Source organism: Branchiostoma floridae, chromosome 8 (assembly GCF_000003815.2).
Source record: "Branchiostoma floridae strain S238N-H82 chromosome 8, Bfl_VNyyK, whole genome shotgun sequence".
NCBI classification, from domain to species: domain Eukaryota; kingdom Metazoa; phylum Chordata; class Leptocardii; order Amphioxiformes; family Branchiostomatidae; genus Branchiostoma; species Branchiostoma floridae.
This window is the reverse complement of record NC_049986.1, coordinates 12,537,290-12,552,665: the sequence shown is the minus strand read 5'-3', so window position 1 is coordinate 12,552,665 and position 15,376 is coordinate 12,537,290. Positions and strand designations below refer to the sequence as shown.

Sequence of the window (15,376 nt, the reverse complement as noted above, 5' to 3'; positions counted from 1 at the left end):
TCTGTCATGTATAGAAGCCTTGAAAGAGCTTGGGGTGTTAAGTAAGGATGAGGAAAAGGTGCTTGCCCCGATGCTAACTTTTGTGCCAGCTTCTCCCAACGCTTCTTACAGTTTGGGCAGTGTCACTACTGAGGATGGTAAAGCCAGTGATGTAGAGGAAGAGGAGATTGAATGTAGCATGGACATTGCTAACGACAGTGAAACCTCCGGTGAATTCATTTCTGAAAAAAAGAAGAAAGGTTCTATCTATCCTAAACCTATTCAGATAGTTCGATTTGGCCACAAGGGAAAGGAGGAAGGGGAATTTGATCAGCCTGTGGCTGTCATTGCTACAGACAAAGGTCTCTTTGTTCTTGACCAAAATAATCACCGGATGCAAATCTTTGACCTGACAGGTAAATTCAAAAGAAGTTTTCCAGTAAGTCTTCCTGAGGAAACCGGAAGCAAGCCATGCAGTTTTTCTATGCACCCTACTAGAGACCGTATGGTTGTACTAGACAGTGGTCTGAAGCTTGCTAAACTGTTCACGAAAAAGGGAAAGTTTCTGAAAACTCTTGGGAAAGGGCAGCTCAAAGAGCCTTCCATTGTGCGATACCTAGAACAGGCTCAGGGAATCATAGTGGGTGTTACAGACAAAAATGAGCTGGTCCTGTTTGACCTAAAAGGAGACATCTTTGCAAGAATTTGCCTCTCAACTGAATGCGAGGCCCCTTCAAAGCAGCCTATTGGGCCTGGTTATTTCTCTGTTGCAAATAACATGACCAAGCAACTGCTATTCTACAGGGCAGACTTTAGTCTGGCTTACGTGATTGGTGGGTGGGGCCAAGGGGGCGGGAGGTTCAAAGGTCCTATTGGACAAGGCACCTACATTGACTCCCATGACCATGATTTTGTGGTGCCTGACCAGGGCAGTGGTAGGCTGCAGTACTTTGACAGGTTCTGCAATTTTGTGGGGGTTATCGCAGATAGAGATGATGGGTTGGGAAACCCAAGCTGTGTGACCCGTACGCCAAGGAGTCTTGTTGTGTCTGATGTAGGCAAAAACTGTATTTTCTTCTTCAACTACCTACCTGAACATAACAAAACATGCTGTGTCATAATCTAGTCTAGAAGATGTCAATACAGCTAGAGATAGACAGTCTTAGTTAAGCTAGCCTGGGTACCATCTAATTTCACCTGGGGCTTCTTATACTCGGATGGTATCCAGGCTAAGTTTAGCTGGTGGCAAAGAGATGCTAGCTCCATGGCATGCATGTAAATTATGGTAGATACTAAATTGCATATAGCATATTCTGTAGCTGATTTCAGTGCAAGAATCAGAGCAGTAGATATCCTGCTTTTGTTGGGGTTTAACTTGTGATTTTAAAAAAGCAGTGGCTAGTCATGATCACTTCTGCAACATTTTATTACAAGTTTTACAGTACCATGTGTCATCTCTGCCAGTTCATTGCCAATTCAACCAACTGTACCCATGTAAATCAAAAATACATGGCAATTCATCTAATGTCTCGAATTAGTTCGTCTTTAAATGTGTAAACTAGATTATACCATTTGGCATGAAAATGTATTAAGTTCATTCTTTGGAAAATTGGAACTGTGACTTTATATTCATTATAATTTATTCTATGTAGTGTTCACGCATTGTTAACATCCATCTACAATACATTGTAGACAATGTTTCTAGAGCTACATGTATGTGCTTTTGTGAGCACTATGTCCCAGCAGCTTTTAACTTTCTCCCTGCTGCCTAACACTGTAACTAATAGAGAATTGCCAATCAAATGACTATTTCAGTGTGCTTAAGGTTAAACTACATCAATACACTGAAAATGTATTAAGTGTATATACATGTAATCCATCTCAATCCTTCTACATATTACTTTGTATGTACAATGTAACTGTCCTCTCAATTATCCTGATACATAGTTTAATACCTTTTTAGAACCATGTATACAAAATTGTTGGGACACATCATTTTTGAAACATTGAAGAAAGTTACTGAAGTTGAAATCTGGAGTAGAGGTGACCAAGTTTGGGGATGTTGCTGTGGAGGATGGAAAGTACCACTGCAAGGTGCTTCCTTTACAGGTCTGCAAATATAACATTGTTATTGCAGACAATGACATATTGTCTTCATATTACTAGTATCATATGTTCAGTTTACACTAGTAAGTACATGCGGTGTATATAATGTTCTAGTGGCTAGCAATCCCGATTTTGCAATATGAGATTGTGACTTTGAAGCAAAGCCATACTACTGAGGATAGATTGTACTTTTCACTTAGCTGTCTTACCTGGGTTGAAGAATCTGATTGGTCGTCCAGTGATGTCCCTCATACTGTACAGTTCTGGTGAAGGTGGATTTTCCTGTGGAAAGATATCGATGAAGTGATTATCAATGGTTTTGGTACTAGAACTACAGTTTTAAAATATTTCATCACTTGGTTTACATTTATACAAGCAAGTATGTAAAATAAATCCACTCTAATTAAAAATAAATACAAGAGACACACAACATACGTTAAGAATTCTTTTTGGTAGGATAATTCAGTCTTTAATACAGTGAAACTTTAATACAGCACCAATGCAAAATGATATGTCTTGTCACAAGAACAAACACTATTACACGTTGAATTGAACCAGACTTACCACCATAAACTTCCAAACCTCCCTGAGCAGGAGTGCCACCTCATATGGAGTCACGATGTGGAACAGTTCTGAAACATAACCCAGCGGAGCCGGCAGGAGATGGGCCTGGAATAGAACAAGTAATCAAGTTGTAAACATACACATGTAATTCTGTTATAAACTAAGACAATAAAGATTAACATGGATCAGCATATTCAACAAAATACAAGCCAAACACTTAATTTTCAACCTATGGTTCAAAGCCTACAAAATATCATAATTGAAAACATATTAACACAATTTGCTTGTCACAACAGTTGAAAGGAAATTTTTCAATCTCGAAGGGTGGCATAAAGCGAGGAGGTTAAAAATAGCCTTTTTGACTTGCAGAAAGGAACTAGCAAACCAGGGCTCAAATTACAAAATGTTTAACTTTTTCTGCAATCTTATCAATTCTTTTGCAAGTTGCAGACGGGCATTTGAGCCCTGTGAGGCCACATCAGTGAGAAACTTTACCCAGTCACACAAATGTAGCTGCTCACCTCCCCCATACACTCCAGCGCCTTGCATGATGCCCGGAGGTGCCATAGAGTGTCAGCTGTCACGCTGCTACGTGAACCCTCCCAGTGGGTAATCAGGGTGGAGATCACACTACTCAGCAGTATTGCACAGTGACACAGTGCTGTTCTCCCTGTCATACACAAGCAATTTCAATGTGTCAAGATATGAACTTCAAATCAGTTTCAAACCAAGACAGTACAGAATAATACATTACATGTACACCCATGGAAAAAAGTTCATCTAAAAAATAGAGGAAATTCTGAGCTGAAATCACATTAAGAGACAGTAAAAATGATACTTGCCTTCTGCTACCATCTTCAAGATGTCCCAAAGTATTGGATTTTCCTTAAACTTTCTTGTAATGTGTAAATCTCTGCAAAGAAAGCTTGAGTTGGCAATGGACATTGCTTCCACAAATTTTGAAAATAACACAAGGACAACACACACACACACACACAATGTCATATGAATGTCCTTTTTTTATTTGACATTGAAAAGAAGACCACATATACCTCTCTACAGTGTACTTGGTGAACTCCTCATCAGGCCAGTCTGTGGGGGCTTGGATGACATCTGGGCAGACCAGTTCTACAACCAGTAATGCAAGAGTTCTTGAGCCTAAAAAAGTCAAGAAAAGAGTTGCAGCTCGGAAAACACTGACAATGGGCAATGGATATAGATATAAAGTTGTGCCTGCTGTAAGAAATTTTCTATAATCTAAATATGTACTTAATGTTGAAGCTCCAGTGTGCAAGAATGTTTATATTCATCAGCTTTATTTGTGTCCAATTAAAAAGAAAATTGTTTGGCGTTAGACCGTCCCCAACCTGATGAGGATATCCTCCTTCTCTCCACGCGACTGTCGGAGGTGTCCATCCTGTCCTCCTCATGTTTGGGGATGGAGGCGTGGTGGTGCTCGTGGAGGGTACAGGTGTACAGGACATCCAGAACTGCCTGGCAACTACCTGTTACCTGGTCCTGCAGGAGAATCATTCATTTGGATGTAACAATTATATACATGATGTACTGTAGGTTTTTGCAGCATTTTCAGTTCAAGGTTGAAACAATTCTTAAGTTAGTAATACATCGGAATGGTATGTTCACAGTGTCATGAATTTGCATTAGAGAAGTCGTTCTAAAAACTGCAAAAATAAAACCAAACTTCAGAGGGGAATCAATGGATTTTATAATCGGTGAAACACTGCATCTAGAACGTGAATGCTGTTCAGCACAAAGGACAGGACATATAACCCTCATCCTTGGCTGTATTTTTCTTTCTGGTCGACCTCAAACTAATGACAAAGCACAATGCTTTTTCACTACCTACATTGTACATGTAGTGTAATGCGGTTGTGTTGTGGCTTGGATATCTATAATCTAGTCAAGCACACTGGGTCATCCTTACACTTCTAGACATGTGTGATGGCTTCTTTTATGTACAAGGGACTGACATTTGAGGCTAATGACTGAAGCTCTCACATACATGGGGCCAATGTTTTAGGTCACTATCTGAAATGGCTAATGTTACAAATTACCAAGCACCTAATATAAATGCATATGATAGACTTACTAACATACTATAGTAAAACATACATGTAGGACCTCTAAATATGTTGAGGAACTTACACTTGGCAACTGTTTGGCATCAGGCTTAGGTCTGAGCCCCTTGCCGATGACTCCTGCGTGGAAGACTGTTGGTGTGCTGGAGCGGCCCAGCTGGATGTTCTGCTGCAGGAGGGAGGACTGGCCCTCACTGCTCTCACCACTGGAATAATCTACATGTACATGTACACAATGTAGAATTAAGTTCAGAACTGTGTTGGTCGCATCTTTCTTACATTTCATATGGCCTCCTTAGGTCAATATTGACTACATGGTACTAGTACCTAATAGTATACAAATCCTTGTATTATGTTGGGAATTACCCATTTGGTATATTGGAAGGTTATACAGTAAAATTTGAAAGATATTGTGACTTTCTCAGAGGATATGATTCATAAAAGTTGACTTACCTTTCACCTTAGCTCCAAATAACACTGCATTTTCCTAAAAATAACAGATACAAGAGTTAAGGTATAAAAGTAATATAAATCAAAAGCAGGAACATTTCCTTGGTACAATTTTTTTATTTTTTCATCATAAGCAAAACCTTTGTAATGCATTATTATATGTTATGAAAACATTTAATTGTCAGCACAACAGTCCTTTATTGTACAAATGCCCTCCTGTCTTATCCTCACCTTGTCCAGCATACCCTTTACCAGATGCCGTATAACCAGTGTCTGTCCCAGCTGCACCCCACACAGATGGGACAGGTACACCTTACAGTACTGGATAACTGTTATCTTCTCCTCAAGGTCTGAAACACACAATAATAACACTGTATCACATAACATCACAACAGTGATATGAAAATAGATTTAGATGTCTGTAACTTTAGACTACAGAACATTAGTAGGATCCAGACTGCAAATGATTTTGGGACAGTTGCTTTGGCATTTAACTGATTAAGCCATGCATCAATGAAGGTTAGACATCAAGGAAATAAGATACCCCAAAAAGCAGTTACTCAAGCAACTGGATATTATTTTGGAAATGGTCAGATGTTTCAGACAACCATCCAATGTCTTTCGTCAGTGAGGATGCGTCAGTGACACTGGAGAAATCTTATTGGAGAGAGTTTTACATGGTAGCCATGATTTTTAAGAAAACTTTATCTTCTCGAGCAAATAACAAGTTGCAATGTACAGAGAACAAGTTCTCATACAACTTATAAGAAATTACAATTATAGGAAACAACTGTTCAAAATGATAGCATAGATCAACCTTGCTCTGTTATTTTAACTATAGAAAATTATCACACCTGTATCATGCAGCACCCTGAAGAAACACCTGACAGCTGCCAGGCAGGTGTGAATGAGGGCAGGTGTGGTGGGTTTGGCAGGTAAGCCCACGATGGCCTGGATCTGCATGGCCTTGGCAGCCACCTGGAGGCAGCTGTGCTCCAGCTGGGATGTCATGGGCTGCAGGTGCAGCAGGATGGCCTCCTGTAGCTGCCACCTGAAAGTTAACAAATAAATTTTGTTTGACTCAATAACATGAAGTTAACTCTGGTCCCTATACACATCAAATACATTTAGAAAAACAGGATCAAATTCATGTGAAAGTTTGTATTTTTAAGGATATGATATAACTAAAGATACCATATGATAGTTATATTTGTAGCTGGAAACAGGAAACAACGTTTCTACACAAATATATATCTAGGGGCCTGGGATGACACATTTTAATGCATACTGAGGGTGGCATTTCCTTCCTTCATCCACAATAGTAAATAAAATGTGCACTTGGCCTAAAAGGGAATATTTACCTGAAATGCCTTTTTCCCATGTCCTCACTCTTGAGCAGGTGAACAATATTCGCCAACAGTCTGCTTGCCTGCAAAATACATGAAAGATGGCAGTATTTGTGTTTTGCCTGTTTTACAATCAAAGTTGTGAAGTGTGTTACGTGTATGCATGCATGGTCCAGCATTAAATGTGATAATAAATAGTGGTGTACATAATGAAAAGTTATCATATCAGAGCAAAAGTAGTGAGGCACTAGTAGTAGCCATCCTATGGAGGCATGACATACATGTAAAGATGGGTCCAAAGGTGGGTGGAGTTCAATGGGTGCAGTCATCCTGAGGAAAGCATCTAAGATATCCAAATTGTATACCTACTGGTACAAAAGTGTTCACCTGTGTATTGTTGAGGGTGCCTGTCTGTAGTGAGTCCATATAATAGACTAGTACTGACCTGTGTGTTGTTGAGCGTCCCTGTCTGTAGAGAGTCCATGCACCTGCAGACAGCTGCACCTGTCACGTCAGGCAGGCAGCACTGGAACCCTTCCAGCAGCTCCAGTAGTAGCCCCAGCTGTACCAGGTGGTGCAATGGGTAAGATAAGGAAACATGTCAATGCAGCTCTTCTGTTATGCCCCAAAGTGGTTGCCAATCATCAGTTACTAAGTTTATGTTTCCTACATCAGAATTACACAGAAAACAAAATGTGCAATGTGACCACTTTAAAAGTCAGAATTCAGATTGAATTTATGTACAAATGTACATGTACATGTTGCAAAAATAAAAACTATACATGCTATGAAGTGTCTACTCAGCTATACCAAAACATACAAGAATACATTAATCCAAGCACCAGTTGAGCAGTCTCAACTAAAGTTGAACCCAGTAAATGTGCCTCTTCCATTTAGAGTGTACAAACATGTACGTCTTTCAAACACCAATTGCTAAAAGTACTCAAAATTAATATGCTGCTAAACAGGTCTAATAAACGTTTCAGAACTTTTCAAACAAGAAATTTTGGATGGGAAATTTCAAACATCCCACACATGTAGTGAGACATGTGACTGTGACTATGTATCTGGATGTGTTCAATTGACTGTTGAATATGTGACAAGTGTACATAAATACCTGTTGTTGAGACTGAGCATGTTGGAGGTTGAAGGTCACGATGTCTGCAGCACAACTCTCACCAAGGTGACAGCCCAGCAGCCTCAGGATCTGGACCAGCCACCACTGTCTGACTCAAACACAGTCATACAGTAAGCTTCATGTATTACTTACCAATACTAAGCAAAAGAAAACAAAACAGTACAAGCTTTTCGGGTCTTTACAAAAATTTACAATATAGTACAGGGGAAAAAGTTAATATTGAGGCAGACATACATTGTACTACACAAGCTTTCTTAACTGCATCTTTCCCAAACATCTATGTCATATATAAATGTACACTGTATTTTCTTGTGATTGACAGTTTCTTACCTGTTACCATTGACCGATAGCATCTCCTGACACAAGTGTGTCCTGTGTGCCTGCAGCTCTGAGAGGAACAGGATCTCTGTAATGTCTCCCTGCTGGGCCCTGCCAAACACCAACTTCTGTAGGTCTGATACCAGGGTGTTCTAGTGGAACAGAAAAGTAGAGTTTCAACAAGAAATATAGTTGGTAGTCTTTAAAGAATAGTGTACTAGAGAGAAGATTAGAACTGGGCAGGGTGGAAGGCCCAATGTGCCCTAAAGGCACAGGAGTTACTAAGGGGCTGAGGTACATGTAAAGTAAGGTACTAATGTCAAGACGGGTTAGTGATGATTAAGGATGCACAGCTGTAGCAAAAGATGAAGAAAGAGTCTGTTGCTGTGAGTGTCATACTGTTCAGTTGTACATGATCAACGACTTACTGTAGAGTACAACAGAGTCAGACTTATAATTAATGTTTTTGTACAACATTAGATTTGATGTGCCTAAAATCAAGAAAGAAAATATTTTCAAAATGATCCTCTTTAGCATCAGAGCAGGAAAGGGCTAGACCTGACCTAAGCATTTAGGCAGATAAGAATCTTTATCTAGACTTTACAACTCAACACAAACTATACATACCAGAATAACTGTGCATGTGTGCTGCACTGCAGGATCCAGTGGCACTTCACCTGAAGGCAGAGACATTCAAGTTTCAATAATCCTGATCCCAACCCTATTCAAAACACAATTGTTTGAATCAAATAGTTTACACATTTTACAACCAGCAGTTGAAACAAAATTTCCAGTCGTTTATAAGCCTTAAACTTAAAGTTTATTCTGCATATTTCTGGACCATATGGTTATATATATCACCTACCTTTTTGATCCATTGGACAGGCAGTATCCAGTAGGAACTTCAGGACCTTTTGGCAGCCACTGCCAGTCTTGGTGATGAGGTGAACAACCAGGGATATTAGTCTGGAGGTTGGAATCAGATGACATGGTTGTCAATTCTGCATGGCAATTCTTCATGGTAACAGCAATAGACATGAAGAGTAGGAGAGCAGCAAGTCAAATCTCACACACACATACTGTATACAATTGTCTGATCATAGCTGATTAACATTCAAACTGGTTCTGTCCCTGGTGCTAAACAACATTCCCCTACCACACACACTATCACCATCATAAATTTTCAAACATGTCCTGTCTCTGGTTCTGAACAACATAAACACAACCTCTCATACACATCCAAACATGTCTTGTCCCTGGTGCTGAACAACATTCACTTACCACACACCCTCTCTCTGTCATACACGTACACACATGCCATGTCCTTGGTGCTGAACAACATTCATTACCACTCACACACTATCTCTATCATACACATTCACACATGTCCTGTACTTAGTACTGAAAAACATTCACCTACCATACACACTTACATGCATTTCTGTCATACACATGTCCACATGTCCTGTCCTTGGTGCTGAACAACATTCACTTACCACTCATATACTATCTCTATATCATACACATTCACACATGCCTGTCCTTTGTACTGAAAAACATTCACCTACCATACATACTTACATGCATCTCTGTCATACACATGTACACATGTCCTGTCCTTGGTGCTGAACAACATTCACTTACAACACACTCTCTCTCTGTCATACACATTCACACATGTCCTGTCCTTAGTACTGAAAAACATCCACCTACCATACACACTTACATGCATCTCTGTCATACACATGTCCACATGTCCTGTCCTTGGTGCTGAACAACATTCACTTACCACTCACATACTATCTCTATATCATACACATTCACACATGCCTGTCCTTTGTACTGAAAAACATTCACCTACCATACACACTTACATGCATCTCTGTCATACACATGTGCACATGGTCTGCCCCTGGTGTTGAACAACATATAACCATGCACATACATGCATGCTGTGTCTATCATACACATTCACATATGCCCTGCCCCCGTTGCTGAACAACATTCACACAGCACAAATGCTACTTCTGGTAATATTCATATATGCTCTGTCTCTGGTTTTGCATGACAGCAAAACATTATTATTGTTATCAACAATAAAAACATCACATCCTTGTGCTGAAAAGCATTCATACTAAGGTTTGATCACCCTATTGTTGTCTAAAGAAATAATTTGACATTGATATGAGAATTTCATCCGTACCCTTCCATGTCTGCCTTGGACCTTCCTTTTGATAACTGCCTTGCCAATTGGTTTAGAACATCAGCGCTCACTGTGGAAGGTACAGAAACATCATTTAAATATCTTTTCTGCTCAACTCAAGATAGCTAAAGGTATGCTCTGTATGACTTACTTACCTGGCAGTTCTACGTGTTAGTAAGAACTCTGTGACAAGAAAACGAATCTACTTATAAAAAAAACGACTTTTGATATTTCATGTCTCTATAAATGATTATGAATACTTTCCATGCAGCCATTGGGCTAGTGGGTGTGTCCAAGTACCATAATCTTACTATGTGCTTGGTAACAAGCAGATGAAGCAGTAAGTATGTATGATGAACATTATCACTTACAAGAGTCTACCAGTTCAGTTGTGATGACCCTGAGTAGCATGGGAGACATGGTGGCCAGCTCCAGCAGGAAGGGCACAGTGTACTGTTCCTGTTTACCCTCACTTAGGCTAACCTGTGAAAAAAAATCCCAAACATATTCAAGAAGAGAGAGAGTTGCAATGAATGATGACCTGTAAAATACAAGTTACACACAGTTACCGTGGGACCGCGTGGCGCAGTGGCAGCATGTTCGGCTCAAGACCGAGAGATGGCGGGTTCGAATCCGCCTGCCGTGTCACCCGCCTGCCGTGCCACCGATCTTGTGCCCTTGGGAAAGGCAAACACGACTTTCCTCCCTTAACTCAGGTGTAAATAAGTATCTAGCTGCGGCTAGTGGCAGTGGCAGGCCTTTGTGGCTGAGACAGGCCTTAGGGGTACGTTCGGGCATGACGCACCCGCCATGACACGAGTCGGGGGTAGGAGGAACCCCTTACATCCTTGGTCGGAAGTCCTCCTAGGAGACGGAAACTCCGAACAACAAAGCTGCATCTGCTGGAGCCGCCTCACATGTTGCATACAGTTGCCCCTGTGAGACTTACTGCTCCAATAGACGAGAGGGTGGAGAAGGAATTGCACACCCCTCCTTCACCTTAAAAAGTCATGTGCAGGTCAGGCAAACAAGCAAATGCCTGCTTATCTGTCAAATCGACAGGAGAATTAAAAAAAAATTAAAAAAACACAGTCACTCTCCCATTGGTTGGACAGCTAATTGCAATGCTATCATTGATTGACACAGGGATCACCAACTAAGGGACGACCAAAAGAGTGGTCATATAGGCCATGATTTTCACTGCATGTATATCAGGCAGTAAAATACAGAACATTAGCCAGCCCCTACATGGAAGAGCTGCAGCAGAGCCTCCCTGATGTCCTGTGCATGGTGAGCGGCCAGGTGTCCCAGGATGCCCACCACAGACGCCAGCTTGGGCACGTGGCTCTCCGTCACCTGGCTGCTGCTGTGGCTGCAGAAGTCCTTCAGACCACATGACAGGACCCGGGTGATGATGGTGTTGGGGAAGGATGACCTAAACAGAACACAATATCCTAGTGAGTTAAAACCCTTCCAACACCTTTCAGTGTTTAGGGTGATATCAATCTCCTTCTCTATAGCCCTTGGGTCACACAGGGCCACTTCAGCTAGAGCAAGAGAATAGTAGAGCATGATACAGGTTAAAGAAAAGATACATGTTGCATTGAATGAATTGAGTACATTCACTTTTAAATAACATACATGTGAGCTACATTGTATGTGTTTATGGAGTTTTCACTATACCTGGAACAAAGCTCAACTATCCTTAAAATTGATGTTGTCCTTCATGATTGAAAAAAATTGTATGTTTTCAATATCTAAAAAATCATGGTTCACTAACAAACTTTAGGTGCCTTGCATGATCTCTGTAGTAAAATGGCACTAGGAGTACAACTTCACTCTGAAGCCAACTTCATTGTGGAGAGAGAACATCTTCTATGTCACTTCTCCACATTAGTAGGGATCATCCTTACCCAATATGAGCCACTACCCAGTCAAAGTGTGGAGAGTGTTGCACTGATGTGTCCAGTAGTGCATCTACACACAGGTCAGCAGAGCTACCAGTCCTGTCAAATACAAAATTACATGTAATTATTACATTATCAAAAAGGGTAAAAAAGAACTGTAGAACTGATCTAAAATTCTAAAATCAAATCTATCGTGACCAGTCAAACCACGAACAGATTTTCTAGGTGGGTTTCCTGTCTAAAATCGTTGTTTCTTCCTTGAAAATTTTGAAGCTTGTTAACAGAGAACTCTATAGTCAGGCTCTTTGCCACTTCATTTTCATACAGTTACTGTAGCTTGCATACAAAGTATTGATTGATACACAGTTTACAGCTAGAAACAACGGGAAAAATACTAACATTGCTGCTAGACACTGGGTGTAGATATCCATCAGAGTTCTTGTTGCTGTAAAATTAATATTCAGTATTGAGAAGCAATGTTCATAAGACATTAAGAAGTGCTGTTCATAAGACATTGAGAAGTGCTGTCGATTATACCCGTAGCAAGTCACTTAGTATTACAGAATGATATACAGGTATATGAATTTAAACTTGACAAAATAGATTGCTGCAGATTATCCTGTACAAAATACTAATTGACAAGTACTAGTGAATGCAAGTGAATATGGTACTATTAGATTAAGAATGCGTGTAATCACAGAATCCCTGTACCTTTGCAAGTCATCCATAGCTGTAACAGCTCATTCAGACTGGAAGAGTGAGGGACTCCTACAATTGAAACACACACAAGTTAAAAAAACCTAACTGACAGAACTATAGACCAACTGTTAAATATGGATAATGTCTCTCACTGTTCAACACTCAAGGAATGGGAACTCTTAGTCTTAGTACATACATCACATAACAGTGATGGACTGGCATTTATTTGGGAGTACAAAAACATGTCCCAGCCCTGCAGTACTTTCTACCTATCACTTACAAAACATTTCAGGTAACATTGTATAACCATACATTCTCTTTTACCTTTACATACTATAGTTTATGGCAAGGCTATCTCAAATTCTAAGACAAGTAACACCTTAAAATGTTTAACAAATCATAAGTATGGTATATTTAATTTGTGATAACTGCAAATAAATACCTCTTCTTCCTGCATATTTGGTGCTAATCTGTCCCAGGAGGTCAATTGACCACTGCAACAAAACCATGACCAAAATAATTATTGTTAGGCACCTAACTTGTTGATAACATTCCAAGGTAAACAAGAACCATAAGAGAGATACATTTATAAACTACATGGAATCCACTGACAATGCACTATGACAGTGAAACAAAGGGGCTAATTAATTCCTTATGTTTATGTTATAGATTCTACAAAAAAAAAATTATCCTTTGTTGACCAAAATCAGAACAATCTGTGTTCTCACCAGGATCTGTTTCTCGCAGTGTGATGTTTTAAATTGTATGTGCATGTGTACTTACAGCAGAAATAAGAGGAGCCCATGCTTGAGGGTTGACCTTGACAAAGCCCAGTAAAACGCTGCACACTTCCTGTATGACTGGGTCCAAGTTCGGACCCACAGTCCCTAGCAACAACAAAAAGTTACAAAACATACATTTAGTGTCATAATTTTCAGGTTAAAGGTCACCACAAAAGTCACAAAAATCAAACAGCTACAAACAAGTTTTACAGTATTTAAAGCATAGTTATTTGCAAGTCTTTGTTGAATATCCTTGTATGGGGCTTGCTTGTTAGTCTTGGTCGAAATATCAGCAGTTTAAAAACATCAAACTCAAAGGATTCTGCATTACACAAAAATCTCATATACATGTATCTTCCTACCTGAACCTTCACTCTCAATTTGAAGGATGTGAGAATTGACTGCTTCATCAAAAATTCCCTGCAGGAACTCCAGCACAGCTGAGCGGGCTGCAGGTACGGTCCTCAGCAGAGAGAGGGCGCTTCTAGCATGCTCCTCCAAAGTCAACTTGTGCCCAAACGTGGCATGTTTGCCCTGGACAAATGTCTTGATCTCAGCCTGCAACTCCTTTGTGATTAAAATGGTAGAAAAAAGAACCATAGGATAAGTAAACATATTGGCAAAAAAGTCATGCAACCTGGCATTATTCAAACTTTTGACTGGTCAGGGCTATTGAAAATACCATTGTTTACAAAAGACCACATCAATTGTGCATTGAGCTTTGACGGAGGGGCTGGAGCAGCGGGGCTAATGCGACAGGAAGTATGCAATGGCGACAGATGCAGCGGGACGGATGTTACGGGGACTGATGTTGTGGGGATGGATACAGGGGGACAGATAAGAGGGGCCCATAAATAAAAATGATAATAAATAATAATAATAACAAAACAATAATAAACAAATAACCCATAAATAAATAGATGTTGCGGGGACTGAGGTTGCAAAAATTGATGTTGCAGGGATGGATACAGGAGGACAGATACAGGTGAACAGATGCAGCTTGCACAGATGCAGCTTAGAGAGATGTGGTTTGAACCTATATGGCAGCATGGATGCGGCTTGGACAGATGAGGATTAGACAGATGTGGCTTGGAGCATGCAGCTTGGTCAGATGCAGCGGGAAGCGTTGCAGTGGGAACGTACGCATTGGAACGTATGCCGCAGGAACAGATGTGACAGCGGTGGATGCAATGGCGACAGATACAATGGGAAAAGGAGTGGCAGGGATGGATGCTGCAGGGAGCGTTGCAACAGAAATGGTTGCAGCAGTGATAAGGGGCAATAAATCTACAAAGGCTCTGAATATTTCCTGACGGTATGAGGTCTCCGAACTCTTGTTATGGCAGTGGTGCACTGTCGCTTTGAAGTGGGGAGGGGGGCAGTGAAACTGCCAGACAAAACACAGTCATACTCAGGTGACGTACAAAAACAGCACAATCCCTCTGAAGTAATGTATTTATGAACATTATAGATTTATGAAAGCTGATAAAAATGCGTGTTGATGATGCCTATCGTACCTGAGGGGTGTGAGAAGCCGCGGAAACTCCTCCACCGCCAATAGTTGTCGCCATTTTGCACCTTTAGTAGAAACCACTATTTTCAAGGGGATGGCCTAGATTCTCTATCACAAATATAGATCGTTTGAAAGACACAAATGAATATATGAAATAATAAACTGCATGTTTGGTTTTGTATTGATATATTTAAGAATTTTTTTTATTGCTTTCAATCGTTTTATGCTAAAGAGTTTAAATTTTGTCCCTATGATAAGAATGGTGTTGACTT

The 15,376-nt window shown here is 40.3% G+C and overlaps 1 protein-coding gene across 1 annotated transcript; it reads right to left on the bottom strand.

The window, feature by feature from the left end:
• Positions 1-1,389: 1,389 nt before the first annotated feature.
• LOC118421764 (integrator complex subunit 5-like) lies at positions 1,390-15,203 on the bottom strand. Its single transcript, XM_035829266.1, has 27 exons — positions 15,109-15,203; positions 13,954-14,158; positions 13,593-13,696; positions 13,252-13,303; positions 12,822-12,878; positions 12,510-12,555; positions 12,117-12,209; positions 11,452-11,638; positions 10,575-10,686; positions 10,204-10,273; positions 8,866-8,966; positions 8,628-8,677; positions 8,020-8,152; positions 7,662-7,774; positions 6,990-7,106; positions 6,560-6,627; positions 6,053-6,249; positions 5,430-5,548; positions 5,202-5,235; positions 4,816-4,964; positions 4,017-4,167; positions 3,702-3,807; positions 3,492-3,562; positions 3,171-3,319; positions 2,650-2,754; positions 2,295-2,367; positions 1,390-2,090 (listed from the first exon to the last, which is right to left on the bottom strand). The coding sequence occupies exons 1-27, from the start codon at positions 15,160-15,162 to the stop codon at positions 2,083-2,085; spliced, it is 2,724 nt and encodes a 907-aa protein (XP_035685159.1). The 5' UTR covers positions 15,163-15,203; the 3' UTR covers positions 1,390-2,082.
• Between the last annotated feature and the right edge of the window lie 173 nt (positions 15,204-15,376).